Source organism: Hyla sarda, chromosome 6 (assembly GCF_029499605.1).
Source record: "Hyla sarda isolate aHylSar1 chromosome 6, aHylSar1.hap1, whole genome shotgun sequence".
NCBI classification, from domain to species: Eukaryota; Metazoa; Chordata; class Amphibia; order Anura; family Hylidae; genus Hyla; species Hyla sarda.
In genome coordinates, this window is record NC_079194.1 from 257,977,488 (window position 1) to 257,996,131 (window position 18,644).

At 43.8% G+C, this 18,644-nt stretch overlaps 1 protein-coding gene across 2 annotated transcripts; it reads left to right on the plus strand.

The window, feature by feature from the left end:
* The first annotated feature begins 208 nt into the window (after positions 1–208).
* Positions 209–18,301, plus strand: ARL2 (ADP ribosylation factor like GTPase 2). 2 transcript variants are annotated; one of them, XR_008845317.1, is made up of 6 exons: positions 209–366; positions 1,691–1,801; positions 9,464–9,626; positions 12,454–12,534; positions 17,705–17,797; positions 17,924–18,060. XR_008845317.1 is itself a non-coding variant. In XM_056527064.1 (5 exons), the coding sequence occupies exons 1-5, from the start codon at positions 302–304 to the stop codon at positions 18,056–18,058; spliced, it is 555 nt and encodes a 184-aa protein (XP_056383039.1). In that variant the 5' UTR covers positions 209–301; the 3' UTR covers positions 18,059–18,301. The 2 variants fall into 2 exon arrangements, 1 of the variants encoding a protein (XP_056383039.1); XM_056527064.1 differs by lacking the exon at positions 17,705–17,797 and having other exon boundaries at positions 17,924–18,301.
* Positions 18,302–18,644: the final 343 nt, after the last annotated feature.

The window sequence follows — 18,644 nt, forward strand, 5'->3', positions numbered from 1 at the left end:
ACAGTTAATACAAGTGAACAGGCCCCGACACGACAACTGTTACAAATACACCCAGGATGGACTTCTGCTGACATCCCTCCTGAGCTCACCGCATCACATGGTATTAGTGACAGCACAAAAATGTCACTGTACACATAAAGTTTTTTCAAAATCAACCCACTCCGGCTCCGTGCTTACGAAGCATCCGATTGGTTCTCAGTCCAGGAAGCTGACAGCGGTTGATCACGTGATTGCTGCGCTTTAGTTGATTGGCTGCTTATCACTTCACCGGCGATTGTCAGGGAAGGAATCTCTCGGTGACATGGGGCTGCTAACGATCCTGAAGAAGATGAAGCAGAAGGAGCGGGAGGTCCGGCTGCTCATGCTGTATCCTGAGGAGGGCCGACTGTATATTCATTATAGGGCAGTGCCTCCGGGCATGCTGGGAGTTGTAGTTTTCCAGCTGCTGTAGGCACACTGGTATAGAGAGGTGCAGTGTTAGACTTAGGGGTTAATTATGAATGTAATGTGGGGGTACCCATACATAATAGGGGAGGAGATCACCAGAGCCTTGTGTGGATGCTGCTCCATTCAGCTGTGTGGGTCACGTGATGTCCGGTACACTGCTTGGCCTATAGAAGGGAATGTTTAGGACCTACATTCCCTGGGACTACATCAGTCTGACCCGATTCCTATATTTTGGATAGGCAATACTTTTCCCTTTAAGGATGTTTAGTTAAAGGGGCATTGATATTTTGACGTTTCTGTCATAGCCACAGGATGTGTCTTATATGCCCAGTAGATGTGGGTTCCACCTCTGGGATCTGCCCCAGTCCTGACATGAAGCCATCTTGGCTGCTGGAGATGCTCAGGGACCAGCCGTTGTTTGCCATTTGTGCCTCTGATGATGGGATAACTTTCAATCTTCGTATATTCCTATTATCTACAAAAGTGTTTTCCAAGTAGGGTGCCTCCAGCTCTTGCAAAACTGCAACTCCCAGCATGCCTGGACAGCCTTCGGCTGTCCAGGCATGCTGGGAGTTGTAGTTTTGCAACAGCTGGAGGCACCGTTGGAAAACAGTGATCTACAGGATAGGGGATATCTTGCTGATCTCTGGGGTTCCTACTGATCACGTGAGTGGAGCTGCAGTACAGGAGTTGGGACACCACTATATTCACTGTCTATGGGACTTCCCAACATAGCCAAGCACTGATCTCTGCTGGGACCAAGCATTTGTGCCTCCACTCTAGTCACTTGCCTGACAGCAGACTTATGTTTTGGTGATAGGTGGAGGTCCTAGTGGTCGGACATTCTCCAATGAGCTTTTTGGGCATAGCTTTTTATCTTGGGAGAAACACATTAAAGGGGTATACCACTAATTAAAATCTTACCCCCGATCTCCAGAACAGGTCCTCATTACCCCCTGGGCAGTGTGTCGGCATATGCTCCATGCACGGTCTATGGGAGCACTAGAGATACTAGTACAGCGCTCATGTATCTCGTAGAATACGGGGGGGGGGGGGGGCGCCATCACCCAGTATTACCATTGAGGTCAGACATAGGGACACATCAGTACAGGAGCCATTGCCTGGTCCTGGAGCTCAGCCTGTATGTTCTGTGATGAATAGTCGGAGGGCTGCATGGTATTTGTCATTATGTTTATTGCACATACTGGTATTCTGCCATTCGTTTTTCTTAACCCTTTCTTAGAGGTCTAGATAACGCTGGTAAAACCACAATCCTGAAGAAATTCAATGGTGAAGATATAAACACAATTTCACCGACTTTGGGCTTCAACATCAAAACTTTGGAACACAGAGGGTAACGTTCTGTAATATAGTTATGATTGAATCATCTATTTCCCTTTTTTCTGTAGCATCCAATGTTTGTTCTCCTTATGCGCCCCTCCCCCCCGCCCCCCATGATCATGTCTAATGGCTTTAGTGATGAGCTGCAGCTCCCAGGGTGCACTGTTCTGTCGGAAAATATGCTACAGAATACGTGGCAGAAATCTGAGACCTACTTGGATTGGATTTTTGTTTTGTATTTTATATTATTTCTGTTACTACAGATTTTGTCTTACTTAAAGGGGTTGTCCCATTATTATCACGTATCCCTTATCTTTTAGGGGGTAAAGGTATAATCATAGGGTCCTGAATCTTCCATCGCAATGTAATGGTAGTCATTTGTATGCACTGCTGCATCATTCATTGTCTTTGGAAGCTGTTAGAGAGTACAGGACTGTCTTTGGCAGCTCCCATAGACATGCATGATCACTATACAATTCCGAACAGTATAGGGAATAAGGGTTAATAGTGGGACCACCCCTGGAGAAGATGGATATCTTACCAGGTGCATTAGTCCCCAAACTTGTGGTGCCTGACAGGTGCCGTCACTCTCTGATTCTATAGCTCTGGGAACAGAAGTCACTTTTCCTATGCATCTGTATGAAATATGTAATGTACCGTAAGTCTTATACAGATGCATAAAGAAAGTCACTTAAGTAGCGGCGAGAATCAGACTACATGACGTAGTGGAGCAGCAGAACTGAAACAGCGTCATGCTGGGAAAGTAAAGGAGCAGTGTGCTGTGTACTAGTATTACCGTATTTTTCGTCATATAAGACGCACCTAATTTTAAAGCATAAAAATCTAGAAAATAAAGATTCTGAACCAAATACAATGTAAAGTATAGGACAGTGATCTTCAACTGGTATAGGAGGTAATACTCACGTGTCCCTGCCGCTCCGGACCCGTCAACGCTGCCCTGGATGTCGCCCTCCATCGCTGTCGCCGCGTCCCCGGGGTGTCCCCGTCGCTCCGGTACGTCTCTGCTGCCCGGTATCCTCGATATCAGTCGCCACAATCACGTCGCTACGCACGCCGCTCCTATTGGATGACGGGACGGCGTGCGCGACGGCGTGATGACGAAGGAGAGCGCCGGCCATTCAGGGGATCCTGGCACGGAGCAGACACTGAGGAGGCAGGTAAGGTCCCTCCCGGTGTCCTGTAAGCTGTTCGGGATGCCGCGATTTCACCACGGCGGTCCCGAACAGCCCGACTGAGCAGCCGGGTTAGTGTTACTTTCGCTTCAGACCGAAAGCTGACCGCCGCATCAGAAGGGTTAATACAGGGCATCACCGCGATCGGTGATGTCCTGTATTAGCCGCGGGTCCCGGACGTTGATGGCCGCAGGGACCGCCGGTTTTAATGTGTATTTGCCGTATAAGACGCACCAACTTTCCCCCCCCCCCAGTTTTGGGGAAGAAAAAGTGCGTCTTATATGGCGAAAAATACGGTATGTTACTGCTGGGGAGTAAGTGGCCCTTTAATGAGACTAATCCATGTCCAGGCTGACAGGTGTATTTTTCACATAAAAAAAACATCAATATGTGTAATCCTCACGATATTTTCACAACAAAACCCCCCAGGAGGTACCAGAGTAATAGAGATGAGTGAAATTACAGTAATTCGATTCATCACGAAACTTCTCGGCTCGGCGTTTGCTGACTTTATCCTGCATAAATGAGTTCAGCTTTCAGGTGCTCTCTCCTAGGAATGTATCCACCTTTTCCAGCCCACCGGAGCACCGGAAAGCTGAACTAATTTATGCAGGATAAGTCATCAACTGCCGAGCCGAGAAGTTCGTGACGAATCGAATTACTGTAACTTCGCTCATCTCTACAGGGTAACAATTTAACAACAACTTTAGAGGAAACCCCCCAAAAAAGTACCCTAAACTAAGACCCTCCCTATAAAATATAACTTTTATTCGGTGCAAGTTAAAATATGTGTTGATGCTTATATAAACACTTAGTAGTTACTAGACTGTCCACTAGATGTCAGGATAACACTTTCATTTAAAACCACAGTTCCAGTCTATTTCCTATATATGCTGTATAATTCCCATTTTGCTTATGAAGAAGGTGCTATACAATCCAAAACATTGGGCTATATAAAGAGAAAATCACCAGCTGGTGTGTAACTTATATACAGAAATACCCATTAAACACACCAGGACACTAAATATTAATAAAACAATATTCATACTTTATTGAAAATACATGGATAAAAACATTTTAAGAGAGAGCAATCAGAAAAATTCTGAATGCCACATGGACATGGTATGTGTACAGCAAAAAGATGTATATTAAAGTGACATGTGCTATATATAAGGCTACCACAGTGCAGCATGCAATAGATATAGGCAGTATATATATACACACTTCAATATAACAGTTATAACTTGGCAAAAGCCAGAAAGTTGTGCGAATGAACAAATGACAAGAAGACAGCAAGAAATCTTCTGGATACCTGATCAACCAGTGAGCTGAGCAATGCTAGGACCTATGGGCATGTATGCAGAAAGCAATGCTAGGACCTATGGGCATGTATGCAGAAAGCAATGCTAGGACCTATGGGCATGTGTGCAGAAAGCAATGCTAGGACCTATGGGCATGTATGCAGAAAGCAATGCTAGGACCTATGGGCATGTATGCAGAAAGCAATGCTAGGACCTATGGGCATGTATGCAGAAAACTTCAACACAGCCTAACACAGATCCACCTGTAAGTGGCAATGTAAAGATTTGCCACAGCACTTTGGTGGAGTAGTACCTCAGTCACAGACACATACTAAATGCAGCACATCAGACCCCAACGCCGTTTCGCCGTGAAGGCTTCCTCAGGGAGCACTCCCTGAGGAAGCCTTCACAGCAAAACAGTGTTGGGGTCTGATGTGCTGCATTTGGTATGTGTCTGTGACTGAGGTACTACTCCACCAGAGTGCTGTGGCAAAATCATCACATTGCCGCTTAGGCTGAATTCGCATCTAATTTTTGCAATACGGTTCCCGTATCCGGTTTCAGTGAAATAAACTGTATGGAACCGTATTTCAAATCGTATGTATAGACATTTCATAGAAAACCATATGCTAACTGTAACATCCGGTTGTGTATGTTTTGCGTAATTTACGGTTTTATCCGTCTTTTTTTTTCCCCGTACACAAAACCGTAGTCTACTATGGTTTTATGTCCGGGTGAAAAAACGGATACAACCCGTATATTTATTTTTTTTTTTAAAGGTGGTCTATGGGAACCGTACTGAACTGTATGTGCGTACGGTTCCATCTGGTTTGCACAATACGGTTTTGCAGTTTGCACATGCGCAGTGCATGCCGCAAGTTCTTCCCACAAATAGAACAAGAAGAACTTTATTTTTTTCCAAAAAACTTATTAAACCGTATGCAACCGGACATCCGTTTTCAAACCGTATACGGTTTAAAACCGTACAGAGGTCTATACGGTTGTATACGGTTCGGTGCACTAATATAGTAAGGCCCCTCTGGATCAGCACAATTTGTGGTTGTATGGGGTATGACTGGTAGACTGCTGATTAAAACTTCCAGTTAACCATGCTCCAATCAGAAGTTAAAACCGCGGCCATGTGATTCCGATGCGATCCTGATTGCATCAGAAGGCGCTACGCATGACTCCTAACGTATGGGATTTTTGTCCCAAATGAATGTAACTGCGCAGCTGCGAATCATCCCAGGAAGGTGTTTCTGCACAGCTGCAAATAGCTTGTGCATGACACTGGACTTCATTGGGATCGCGTTCTGTAATGACGTGCGAGATCTTGTGTATGACATCAGACTTAGTCGGAATCATGAATCTAGCTGTCCGATCGGACAGCTAGATTCATGATTCCGACTAAGTCAGATGTCATGTGCAAGCTATTTGCAGATGCGCATTTTTGCATGACAGAACAACACCTTCCTGGGGCGATTCGCAGCTACGTAGTAACATTCATTTGAGTTATGCGCAGCGCCTTCACATGGCACATCGGTATCACATGGCCGCGGTATCAACTTCTGATTGGAGCAGGAACATTGTCAGCATTGACTGACATCAGACTCCAGTCTATTTAAAAAGAACATGCACGCTCGCTGGCCATTATCCACCAGTCCTTTCTGATGAAGCTGGGCCTCCAGCGAAACGTCAAAGGAACTGGCTAACTGGAAGTTTTAATCAGCAGTCTACCAGTCATAGCCCATACAACCACAAATTGTGCTGATCCAGAGGGGCCTTACTATATTATTGGTCCTTCTTCATAAGCAAAATGGGAATTATACAGCATATATAGGAGATAGACTGGAACTGTGGTTTTAAATTATAGTGTGGTCCTGACATCTAGTGGACAGTCTATTAGCTACTAAGTGTTTATATAAGCATCAACACATATTTTAACTTGCACCAAATAAAAGTAATATTTTTAGTTTAGGGTACCCCTTTTGTGGGTTTCCCCTAATCCTCACTATAGACACATTCGTCACTATAGACACATTCACTCCAGTTCCTGCTGTTTCGCGCTTGGACTGCGTTTGGACTGGCACACCGGGTCAGTCGAAGCGCAATCCAAGCGCGAAACGGCACCGTCGCCCAGAGAAGCACCCCTGCTAAAGCAGATGTCTGATTCGTACCTGTGATGTGAAACCTGGATCTTCAATAAAGTTCATTGTAGCAGTAATGGTGAATGCCCTGATCTTTCATTCTTATGGACGGTGACATAAATATGTGTCATGTCGTTTTCTACAATACATATTTCAAATGCTTTGCATAGTGTAAACCAGGGCTGTGGAGTCGGACGAAATTTTGGGTACCTGGAGTCTGAGTCGGCAAACAATGCACCGACTCCGACTCCGACTAAATTTAGATTGGAATAAAAAAATAAAAAAAGTTTAAATGTCCCAACTCACAAAAAGTTATAATTAATGACTTCTCTACTTTAAGAATAAAGACCAATGCATGCAGTGCCTCACGTAACGGCAAAACGAACACATTAAGTGACCGTGAAGAAGCATGCTTTTCATGTGCTTTACTATATGGCACACAACGCACAATTAGGAGCGGCAATACTTATACTTTCCATAGTGTTGTGTTCTGCTGTTACAGGGAACCCATGGGTAACCCAGCCTCTCACTGATAAGGGGTTAAGGAAATATGTTTTTTGCAGGACCAGAGACACTTGTATAAGTGAAGGGAATGGAGGGGCAATAGTTCAAGACTGAAGCTGTAAACCATTGGGAAAAACTGCTGCCATTCAGCTAAGGCTATTAAAACTTGTAAACTCGATTGTTAGCTTAAAGGGGTACTCCGCACCTAGACATCTTATCCCCTATCCAAAGGATATGGGATAAGATGTCAGATCGCCGGGGTCCCCCTGCTGGGCACCCCTGGGATTGCCGCTGCGGCACCGCGCTATCATTACTGCACAGAGCGAGTTCGCTCTGTGCGTAATGACGGGCGATACAGGGGTTGGAGCACCGTTACGTCATGGCTCTGCCCCTCGTGATGTCACGGCCAGCCCCCTCAATACAAGTCTATGGGAGGGGGAGTGGCGGTCTTCACGCCCCCTGCCATAGACTTGCATTAAGGGGCGGGCTGTGATGTCATGAGGGGCGGAGCTATGACTTTACGCTGCTCCGTCCACTGTATCGCTCTGTATCCGCCCCCCGAACAAGCTCTGTGTAGTAATGAAAGCGCGGTCCCGCAGTGGCGACCCCGGGGATAAGATGTCTAGGGGCGGAGTACCCATTTAAACTTTAAACATGACTATGGGATTCTACTAGGGAAATCATGTTCTATAATAAATGCCCCTTCCTTGATCCTCCCACTGCCCTATCTTCAGCAGCAGATCAGCACACAAACTGTTCAATACAGTAGACTGTTGGCTTCCCAGCCAGTAGTCCTGTGGTAATAACAGGTATGTTACCTTTCTTTCCTTCAAGGAATGTAAAAAATACATTTGCATATTAATACAGAGGAGTCGGGGAGTCGAGTCGGAGTTGGAAGTACCTAAAACTCGGGAGTCGGAGTCTGAACATTTATCTACCGACTCCACAGCCCTGGTGTAAACTACAGCACATGTTCCCATTGAAAACAGTAGAATGCATATTACCGATTGTGCGTACCTACTTGGAATACTGTAAATGACAAATCATGTTTTCTTCATGGGGGGAAAATACATTGTGAAATATTGCGTAAGATAGCAGAGGACTGCTGGGACATGCAGGGTCCAGCATCAGTGGCACTGACTACGATTTGTCCCATCATGCTTTGTTTTTTTGTGTACAAATCATTTTGTTTTATCATAAAGGGTGCCCGTACACCTGAGCCAAAAACATATGTCTCATTTGTACTTGCTGTGAAAATGTAACCATTTACAGTAAACTACATGCGTTTCTGCCCCACACTTCTCCCATGAATCCTTATGATCTTGAAATGTAATTATCAGTTATTTGTTAAAAGAAAAACCTTTTACACCCATAATATTATTTCCCATCAGGCTTAGCTGCACTAGCGCACACAACCTAAGGACAAGTGGGTGCTATTTTTGGAAGAAAGCATCAGTGCTTTTCTAACTCTGCCTTTTAAAGGGGTACTCCCGTGGAAAACTTTTTTTTTTTAAATCAACTGGTGCCAGAAAGTTAAACAGATTTGTAAATCACTTCTATTAAAAAATCTTAATCCTTCCAGTACTTTTTAGGGGCTGTATACTAAAGAGAAATCCAAAAAAGAAATGCATTTCCTCTGATGTCATGACCACAGTGCTCTCTGCTGACATCTCTGTCCATATTAGGAACTGTCCAGAGCAGCATATGTTTGCTATGGAGATTTTTTTTCCTGCTCTGGACAGTTCCTAAAATGGACAGCAGAGAGCACTGTGGGCATGACATCAGAGGAAATGCATTTCTTTTTTGGATTTCTCTTTAGAATACAGCCCCTAAAAAGTACTGGAAGGATTAAGATTTTTTAATAGAAGTGATTTACAAATCTGTTTATCTTTCTGCCACCAGTTGATTTAAAAAAAGTTTTCCACGGGAGTACCCCTTTAAAGGGGTACTCCGGACACCGTGATCGTGTTGTCACAGCCACGCCCCCCTTGCGATGTCATGTCATGCCCCCTCCATTCATGTCTATGGGAGGGGGCGTGTCTGCCGACACGCCCCCTCCCATAGACATGAATGGAGGGGGCGTGGCTGTGACATCATGACCACAGCTGCAGGAACCCAGCTGGATTGCGGGAAGATCACGGGACCCCGCGATTAGACATCTTATCCCCTACCTATCATTTGGATAGGGGATAAGATGTCTAGCAGCGGAGTACTCCTTTAACTCAGATTGGTTGTTATGAACAAGGCCACATTTTCTTAGAGACTGTTGTACTGCTGTGTATAAACATGTATTGTTCTGTACTTTGCTGTGGATTTGCAGGGCAGAATTCACATTTCACATTTTCTTAACTCTGCCAAAGGGGAACAGTAGGATACAGAATTATATTATGAAATATGATCCCGCTTGATAAATCTTGCTACACATACATTTTTTTATGTACAGCTGGAGGAACAGAATATTCTGTCTATATGAACTTTCCCCATCTTTATTTATTGCTTGTTTATACGCTTTATGTCTATTTTCATGTAGGTTCAAGCTGAATATGTGGGATGTTGGAGGCCAAAAGTCCTTGCGTTCGTATTGGAGGAATTACTTTGAGAGCACAGATGGACTGATTTGGGTTGTAGACAGTGCTGACCGTGCTCGCTTACAAGACTGTGCTCAAGAACTATCCGGACTCTTGTTGGAAGAGGTAGGATCATGAGTATTCAGTATGTAGTTCCTTACTTCAAATGACTTATGGCTCGGGCTACGCACAGACTTTATGTAGCATTATTTTCCTATTCTAGGGTATTTTCACAAGTGATTGCAGTGGATTTAACGCACAAAAAACTGCATGTAATCGGTTCGTCTTCACGTTTAAAATCTGAACGTTAGGCAATGTTTGAGTGCAGATCCCACACACACAAACTTTATATGCAATGAGATTAACTGCAGATTTCCAAGTGAATGTACTCCTAAATGTACTGTGTTACTTTGGACAGCAACAGAGGTATACAGTTATACAGTTAAAATTGGAACATGAAAAATAATAATCTGTGTAGCCTCAGCCGAAGGTTGGGTTCACACAGCAATGACACAGATGCTGACGCATTTTTACTTAAAGTGTACCTGTCGTCACTAAGCCCATAAAGAAACAAAACACTGCCGCCATACTTAGTAATGGTCTCTGATCATTTCCAGCCTTTTTTTTATGTTGTTTTTCCTATGGCTGTAAGAAGCCTTGATCTCCTGTATAGGCATCTGCTGTGTTCTTAAATTCTGTGGGCATTCCCAGGCAATGATGATGCTCGCCCTCACTGCTGTAAACTCCCTGTCTCTTAGTTTCCTGGTTGACTGCAGCAGCCAATCAGATTTAGTCCCCCCCCCCCCCCCTTACAGCTCTCCCCTCTGTTTACCTCAGAGATACGCAGAGCAGAGGCACAACAGATGGCTCCAACTATCCAAACCCCCCCCCCAATAACCTTACTCTAGTATTGCATTATGAAGAGAGTTGTCTGTGTAGGAGATGGCACACACTGCTGACAGCCTCTGCTCTGTCAGGGAGAAGAGAGACGGCAACGTTACCTCCTGTCAGCCGATAACACTGATCAATGCTAAGCTATGGCATTGCATTGATCAGTGTTTGAAATTTACAGATTGCATGCAATAGTAAAAAAAAAATTGTGACTTAACCCCTTCCCAATAAAAAATTAGAATTGCCCCCTTTTCAATTAAAATGTAAATAAAAAATATTTTTTTTAATCTAAAAAAAAGCCCTTTCTCTTATAAAAACTTAAAGGGGTACTTCGCTGCTAGGACTTTATCAATACATTTGCCCATTGTGTAAAGTTGTTTAACTCTCTAATATGCTTGCTGTGTCAATAATGCATATTATTTCTGTTATACTTACTGTTCCTATGTGCAGGAAGTAGTGTAGTTTTTTGGTGCTTCGTGACTGCTGACAACGTTTGCGGCCATGTTGTTGTCAGCCCGCCCGGCAGTGTCGGCGTTGACGTCCGCATTTCCCTCCTCCCGTGTCCGTAGTCAAGCCGGCCCACTTCTTGAATATTCATTCTTTGAAATTGTGTGGGAATGACGTTTTTCACTTTCTTTGCCGCCCCTTGTGTGAGCGTCCTAGCCTTGTCCAATCGTCCTTTGCGCCAGGCATATGCGTCATGTATATTTTGAGAGTAGTCTTTGGCGCGTAGTGCGCATGTCTGGTCATTTTGTGAATCGCGTTCTCAGCACTACGCTTACAGCGTAGTGCTAATGTCGGCTACGTCAGTAGCGTAGCCCTGCGCATGCGCAGTAGTCCTTACAGATAAGGGCTTACGTTAGTAGCGTAGCCCTGAGCTGTAAGGACAACTGGGCATGCGCAGGGCTACGCTAGGAACGCAAGCCCTGAACTGGAAGGAGAACAGCGCATGCGCATGGATACGCTACTAACGTATGTTACGTTAGCACTACGCTGGCAGCGTAGGGATGCGCAGGCGCACATATCTCTACCGAACAATGGAACATAATGGGCGTGGAAAGAAGAAACAAGGGGCGGAAGCTAGGACGCCTATGGGTGGAAAGAAAAAAGAAAAGAAAAAAAAAGGGGCATGCACATAGGCGTGAACAAAAAAAAAAGGATGGGCGGAATAACAAGGAAAAATAGGTGGCCCCTAAGCGCATAACCAGGCCGCAAAATATTAGGGGAATGGTAGTTTTCACGGACCGAACAACAGGGAATAAGCAACAACGTGAGCCAGACAGAACGCCAACTCAGGGAACGACAACGCTAATGGTTAAGGCGCATACAGTACAGGGGTGTTATGTGAAGTCATCAAGTAAGAGGTAAAAAGTTGGTGAAATAAGCACTAGGCAGCGGAGTACCCCTTTAAAAAAACCTTACACCTCGCAGTGTGTCTCCTCGTAGAGGCATATTGCTGCTCCGAGCAGGCACATCTAAATGCACCACGTTGCGGTCTTTCAGCGTCAGATCCGCAGCGTAAAAAACGCTGTGTATCTGCCCGTGTGAACGTACCCTTAAGGGGGGAAAAATAAAACCTGTCACATGACATTGAAAAAAGTATCGGTAATTGGTATCGGAGAGTACTTAAGAAAATGTCTCTGTCTTAAATCTTAAAAAAAAAAAAAGGGATTGGGACATCGTAACAAATATATTGGAGATGCACTAATCAGTTGTAAAAAAAAAAAAATTTGTGACAGTGCCTATTTAAGTCCCAGCCAAACCACAAGTCTGACCTGAATGGACACCTGTCACTCGGGCGACAGGTGAACTAAGCCTAAGGGTTTTAGTAAATTATTTATTAGTTTTTAGAGGTAGAAATTCCAAAACGATATCCAGAGGCAGCTATTTATGATGATATAGATATATATATATAAAACTAAGGAACTTTAATCACACACAGAATCCATGGCTTCTGTCCCTCTGGTAAAGCTAGCTGCAGTGATTCATGGTGGCCATGTTTTACCAGGATACTAGTTATGATGATGTGTAATGTTTCTTCTTGTTTACTTCATTAATTCAGAGATTGGCTGGAGCAACTTTATTGGTGTTTGCTAATAAACAGGATTTACCCGGTGCACTGTCTAAAGATGCAATTCGAGAGGTGGGTTCTTTCTTTTATTTTTTAGGTCTGTCTTGTCTAATGGAGGGTATTGGCCTAAAACATGTCAAATTGATTTGTTACATGACACTGTCATAGAAATTATCCATAGAGGTCAGTTACCCTGACTGAGGCCCAAAGACTGTCCTTCGTGAGGGCTGGTACGTGTCATCATACTTTACTTACAATCTACCAAAGCCAAAGTGTACTGTTCGGTATACATGTTTAGACAATGGTTTATGATCAACCTGTGGTATATATCCGAGCCTTCTTTCAGAGCTATTAGTTGATAATTCTTCTCAGTGTTTAGAGCGGACACTGACACAGTGAGCTCAGAGCCCTGCGGATAATGCAAACAAAGCACCAACCAGACACTGGACCAATCTTGCTTCTTGTTGCAAATAGAGGATAAATGGTCACTGTCATTACAAACAACTTCCCCTCATGAGATGGCCTTAAAGTGTTACTGTTATTTAACCCCTTAAGGAACAATACAAGTAAACCTGTACGCCCCTGAAAGACCAGGCCTGTTTTTTCAAATCGGGGATGTCTGTCTTTATTAGAGAATAACTCTGGTAAAGTTTTGCCAATCACGATAATTCTGACATTGTTTTTTTGTCACAAGTCGTCCTTTTATGTACATAGGAAAAGTAAGCCGATATCATTTGTAGTTTTTTTTTTACAATGTAAAAAATAATGAAATTTTTGCAAAAAATTACGATTTTTTTTTGCTATTTTAACACTAATAGGTTGCATATATTTATACATACTGACCAAATAGTTTATGAAACTTATACTTTCAGATGTCTACTTTATTTTGACATCATTTTTGTTTTTAATTAACATTTTAAATTAGTTAGAAGCCTAACAATTAACTTGAAATTGTGAAAATTTGAAAAGTACATCTTTTTTTATGTGCTATGCAGAAATTAAAAGGTAGTAGAACATAGGAACACCCCCCCAAATGACCCCATTTTAAAAAACTAGACCCCTCAAGGTATTCGCTAGGGGGTACAGTGAGTATTTTAACACCATAGTTTTTTGGCAGGAATTATTACAAAGTCAGTGTTAAAAATTCGAAATTTGCAATTTTTCACAAATGCATCATTTGGGGGGCATATTTTTTGTACATCACTTCTCATATTGAAAGAAATGCACCCTATATTTTATTTAGCTGCTTGTCCCGTGTTCGGAAATACCCCCGCTTTGGCCATATATGGTTCCTTGGCCGCGTGGTAGGACTCAGAAGGAGAGGAGCGCCATTTGGCTTTCAGGGCAGAACAGTACCCCCACCCCCACAAGTGACCCCATTTATATACCGCACCCCTACAAGTTATTGGCTGGACCAGGGACCTCTCTGATTGGTCCTTGGTCGGTTGGCAGTATAACGTGTCTGTCTGTGACAGTTAAGGCTCCTGATGGATATATCCGCCATGTTGTGTGAATAAGCACCCGCTCATGGCAAATATATCCATCACTGCTGCGGCTGGGTAGCTCAGTGTGTCCGCTCATGACTGCCGGCGGGAAATCCGCCGCTATGAGTGGACACACAAAGCTACCCAGCAGGGAGCTCAATACAGTGACTGCTGCATAATGTGTAGGATCACATGGTGGACATCCGCAGCATATTACATGCTGCGGATGTCCGCCAATGCGATCCTACACATTATACATTTTTTTTATTAGATTCATTGAATAAATGTATTTTTAATATATATATATATTTTTTTTACACTTTTATTACATTTTTTATTCATTTTTACACTTTATTTTATTTATTTTTACACTTTTTAATGCTTTGGAATACTTAGTATTCCAAAGCATTGCAGTTATATGCTGCCTGCCAGTTTTCACTAGCAGGCAGCATATTAGGACGTGCCTCTGGCACGTCCTACAGGCAATACCCAGGGCAGACCTGGGGGTCTTTGTAGGACCCCCGGCTGCCCAGGTATGCAGTAGCACCCCGCGATGCTCCGGGGTGCTGCAGGAGAGACAGAGGGAGCTCCCTCCCTCTGTCAGAACTCCTTACAGCGCACGGTCACTTCTGACCGCGACTGTAAGGGTTAAACTGTCGGGAATGAAGAGAACTTCACTCCCGGCAGTGCGGCCACACTCAGCACCCCGCGATCGCGCTGCGATGTGCTGCAGGAGAGACAGAGGGAGCCCCCTCCCTCTGTCCGAACACCTTACAGCGCGCGGTTACTTCTGACCGCGGCTGTAAGGGTTAAACTGTCGGGAGTGAAGTGAACTTCACTCCCGGCAGTGCGGCAGGTCCCGGCCAGCCGCGGTCACACACAGCACCCCGCGATCGCGATGCGGGGTGCTGCAGAGGAGACAGAGGGAGCTCCCTCCCTCTGTCATAACACTTACAGCCCGCGGTCACTTCCGACCACGGCTGTAAGGGTTAAAACTGCCGGGACCGAAGTTTACTTTGGTCCTGGCAGTGCAGCAGGGTCCCGGCTGTGTGATACAGCCGAGTCCCTGCCGCGATCTCGTGGGTGCACTGGGCAGCACCCACGAGAATAATGGACGAGTATAGATGTCCAGGTGCGGGAACGCCCGCCAACCTGGCCGTCTATACTCGTCCATGGTCGTTATCGGGTTAAAAGCAACTTTTGACATTTTGATCAGACCAGCGGCAATGCGATTTTCTCTCCAGCCAGTCAAGAGAGCGGTACATTTATCTGCATTGAAGCGTATGGATCTCTCGGTCAGGCAGGGAGTGGAGCACAATGCCACCCGCTTCCCCAGCATATAACTCAAAATAGCAGCGGGTCTCATAAGCGATCAACAACTTTTGATATGTTTGATGGACAGGTCAAAAGTTTAATTTAATGACAGTAAACAATTACATTGACGTGATACAAGGTGCTCAACCCCAAATGCAGTTGTGCACATACATTGGAGTGGAGGACCTGCACCTATGGATCACAATATGGTTTCACTGCTGTGGTTAATGTAAACAATGACATTAGCTAACCCTCAAAACTGATGTAAAATTGAGACATTAGCCAGTATATCCTTATATGAAGGACACACTTGAGCCCGCACACCACGCCAAGGTTTCTCAAATGGTGCGGACCTATCAACTAACCTACCTGGCCAGATAAATAAAACCAGGAACAAAATTACGGCAGCCATAGGTCCGACTTGCAGATTGCTCCTCAGTCACCTCCAGTGTGGACTAGGCACACATACAATGGGAGGGAGGAGACAAGCTACAAGCCCCACCCTGGTTGGTTCATTTATAGCCGGCCTCACAGGTGAAACCCTAATGCTACCCAGCAAGATAAAAGGGTGCATTAGTATAAGCCTTAAGCAAAGACATGTCGGCTTATATATATGCATTTAATGACAGTAACTCTTTAACATATGTATAAATTACGTTATTTACCCCAGATAAAATTGTTTTTTTTTACATCTTGGCCAGTATTTGTCTCAATTTCCTGCATTTTGTCCATTGATTGTTGTTAAAGAGTACCTGTCATGAACTAAAACTTTTTATATGTTGTTCCTCATGTAATTCAATGAATCTTTGCAATGTACGTTGATAAAAACAAAACAAAAGAAAAAACACTATTTATGTTTGTTTTTTTCTCCTTTTGAAGTTCTGTCCACTAGAGGTCTCTGTTTCATGTCTCCCTGCACTCTCCGCATAGCCTTTGGACTTGTGCGGGACTGGCACAAGTCCAAATTCCGGAAGTTAGAGTGAGGCGGGACATGAGTGTGGTCCTGCTCTGCTCTAGTTCCCTGCCTGTCAATCAGGCAGGTGGGCACGAGCACTGTGCACGTATTTGTAAACAAGTTATCATCCATCCCCTGCCCCCCTGAGAATCCTAGTAATCCGTCCGCCAGTGCTCCCTATTCTATGCTCGCTCCCGAGTACAGCATAGAACAGGGAAGGGCGGAAGTGTTATTCGGCAGGCTTCAGCTGACGTCACACCTGCCGGGTAACGCCCACTTCTGCCCGAGAAAGCTACAGCTATTTAAGGAAATATACAGCGAAAGTGAAAAAGAAAAACTGCGGAGGGCAGGTAATGAATAGGGCAACATAACAGCAGCATAATATGAAGAAATAGACATGGTGGCAGGTACTCTAAGGGAAGACGAAGACAAAATACAGGAAGTTAAAAGTTAGATCGTGCAGAACAGAGCCTGGACAGTGTGCATGCAGTCTGAGTCAGTCTGCCTCCTCCATAGGATCTATTTTATGCTTTAGAGAGTCCACACTGTGTCTAAAAGGTAAATCAAGGCTTCTAACCATACATAAAGTTCTGGGCTGTTATCCCTTGTATAATTACTTGTGTCCTTACTATGTACACAGTGCTGCTTACCTAATGTAATCCCCCTTTCCCTTCTCCCTTTTAGTCGGTCATTTTATCTGCAGCAGTTCAATGTTTAGAATGGGAGCTTTTGTGATATATCATCTTTCCTTGCTGTGTTGCTGCAGTTTGTTTTCTTTGCCACTAAGGCTGGATTCACACCACGTTTTTGCAATACAGTTTTTTTTTTCAGGTTTTTGATTAAAAAAAACGGATTCCTCAAAACCTGACTAAACTGTATCAAAACGTGTGTACAAAGTTTTATCTGTAATACGGTTTGAAAAGTGATGTCCGGTTGCATCCGTTTTTTAAGAAAAAAACCTGCATACGTTTTGAACTTTTCACTCCATTATGAATAAAGTTTCACTTGTTTGATTGAAATTCCAAGAAAAAAAACTGTACAAAGTCAAAAACCTTATGGTAAAAACTGGATGGAACTGTACGCACATACAGGTCTGTACGGTTCCCATTGACTCCCATGTTAAAAAAAAAAAATGTATACGGGTCTATACGGTTTTTCACCTGGACCAAAAACCGTGGTAGGCCATGGTTTTCTGTCCAGGAAAAAAAAAAGTGAAAAACGGAGACAACCGTATGCAATATGGTGCATACAGTTTTGAATGGAAAGTCTATGGGCACGGTTTTCTGTACAGTTGCATACGTTTTTTTTTTTTTTAAACCGTATCCAAAAACTGTATAGAAAATCGTGGTGTGAACCCACCCTAATCCAGTTCATCAGTAAACCCCCTTTTCCCCTCCCACATGACAATTATAGTAATGTGCTGTGTAAAGTCCCTGTGTGAATACTACTAACAGACAACTCCGCTCTGGTCATACCTCCTGAAATAAAGGAATGCGGCGTAGCAGTACACCCTGAAGGAGGATTTTAGGACCTCAATAATGGCAGCACTAAATTCACCGTATCACCGCTCTAAAGGGTTGAGGTAACAAAACCATGCTGGCTTTTATATCTCTTTTGAAAGTTTAATTTTGTATGTATGATCTAATAAAGACACAAGCATTACTTTGTTCTTTTTTGATGTTTTATGTGGCTCTGTATTTTTCTGTAGGCATTGGAGTTGGAGAACATCAAGACACATCACTGGTGCATACAAGGATGTAGTGCAGTGACTGGAGAAAACCTCCTTATAGGCATAGACTGGTTACTGGATGATATATCCAGTCGTATTTTTACAGCAGACTGAACGATACTGGAAAAAATAATAATAATAAAAAGAAGGTTGAGAGATGCAGTTTTATCCACCTGAAGGTGTGTTGGGAAAAGCCTCCCACAGAGAGACTGGTATAAAGTAAATACTATGGTTGAAACAACTGACACAACTAAGTCTTTAATACGCCTAATACACGGTCAGGCAGAAAACAATGTTCTCTATTAGCCCATGCCGTTTAATGTTATCTTTCTAGTTTATTAAAATGCTTCCGGTACATTTTATTTGTGATGTAGCTTCTGTGAATAAATTACGAGATTTCCGAAGTGAAAAAGAATATGGAGGTGGCTACTATTAGATCTATGCAGCAATGAAATCTTTCAACCATGGGACTGTAATGTAGCTGACATGGAGGCCAATATAGACAAAAATGGTGCAACGGATAAAACAAAGGATAGAGGTATCAAATGTGGGGTAAGCAAAGACAACAAAAGATATCCGCACCCGCCGCTAAATAAGCGACCAACTGCTCCTATGTAGAGATGCCGTGAGATCCGGGAGGTAGACTGTGCATAGCGTTCAGAGAGGCGATTACCGGTGATTTCGCGCACTAAGCTCTTCG

Excerpts from the sequence above, each read along its gene's own strand:
- ARL2 (XM_056527064.1), top strand. The coding sequence starts at position 302 with ATGGGGCTGCTAACGATCCTGAAGAAGATGAAGCAGAAGGAGCGGGAG. Across the intron at positions 1,802-9,463 it reads AAAACTTTGGAACACAGAGG|GTTCAAGCTGAATATGTGGG; the intron begins GTAACGTTCTGT and ends ATTTTCATGTAG. Across the intron at positions 9,627-12,453 it reads CCGGACTCTTGTTGGAAGAG|AGATTGGCTGGAGCAACTTT; the intron begins GTAGGATCATGA and ends TCATTAATTCAG.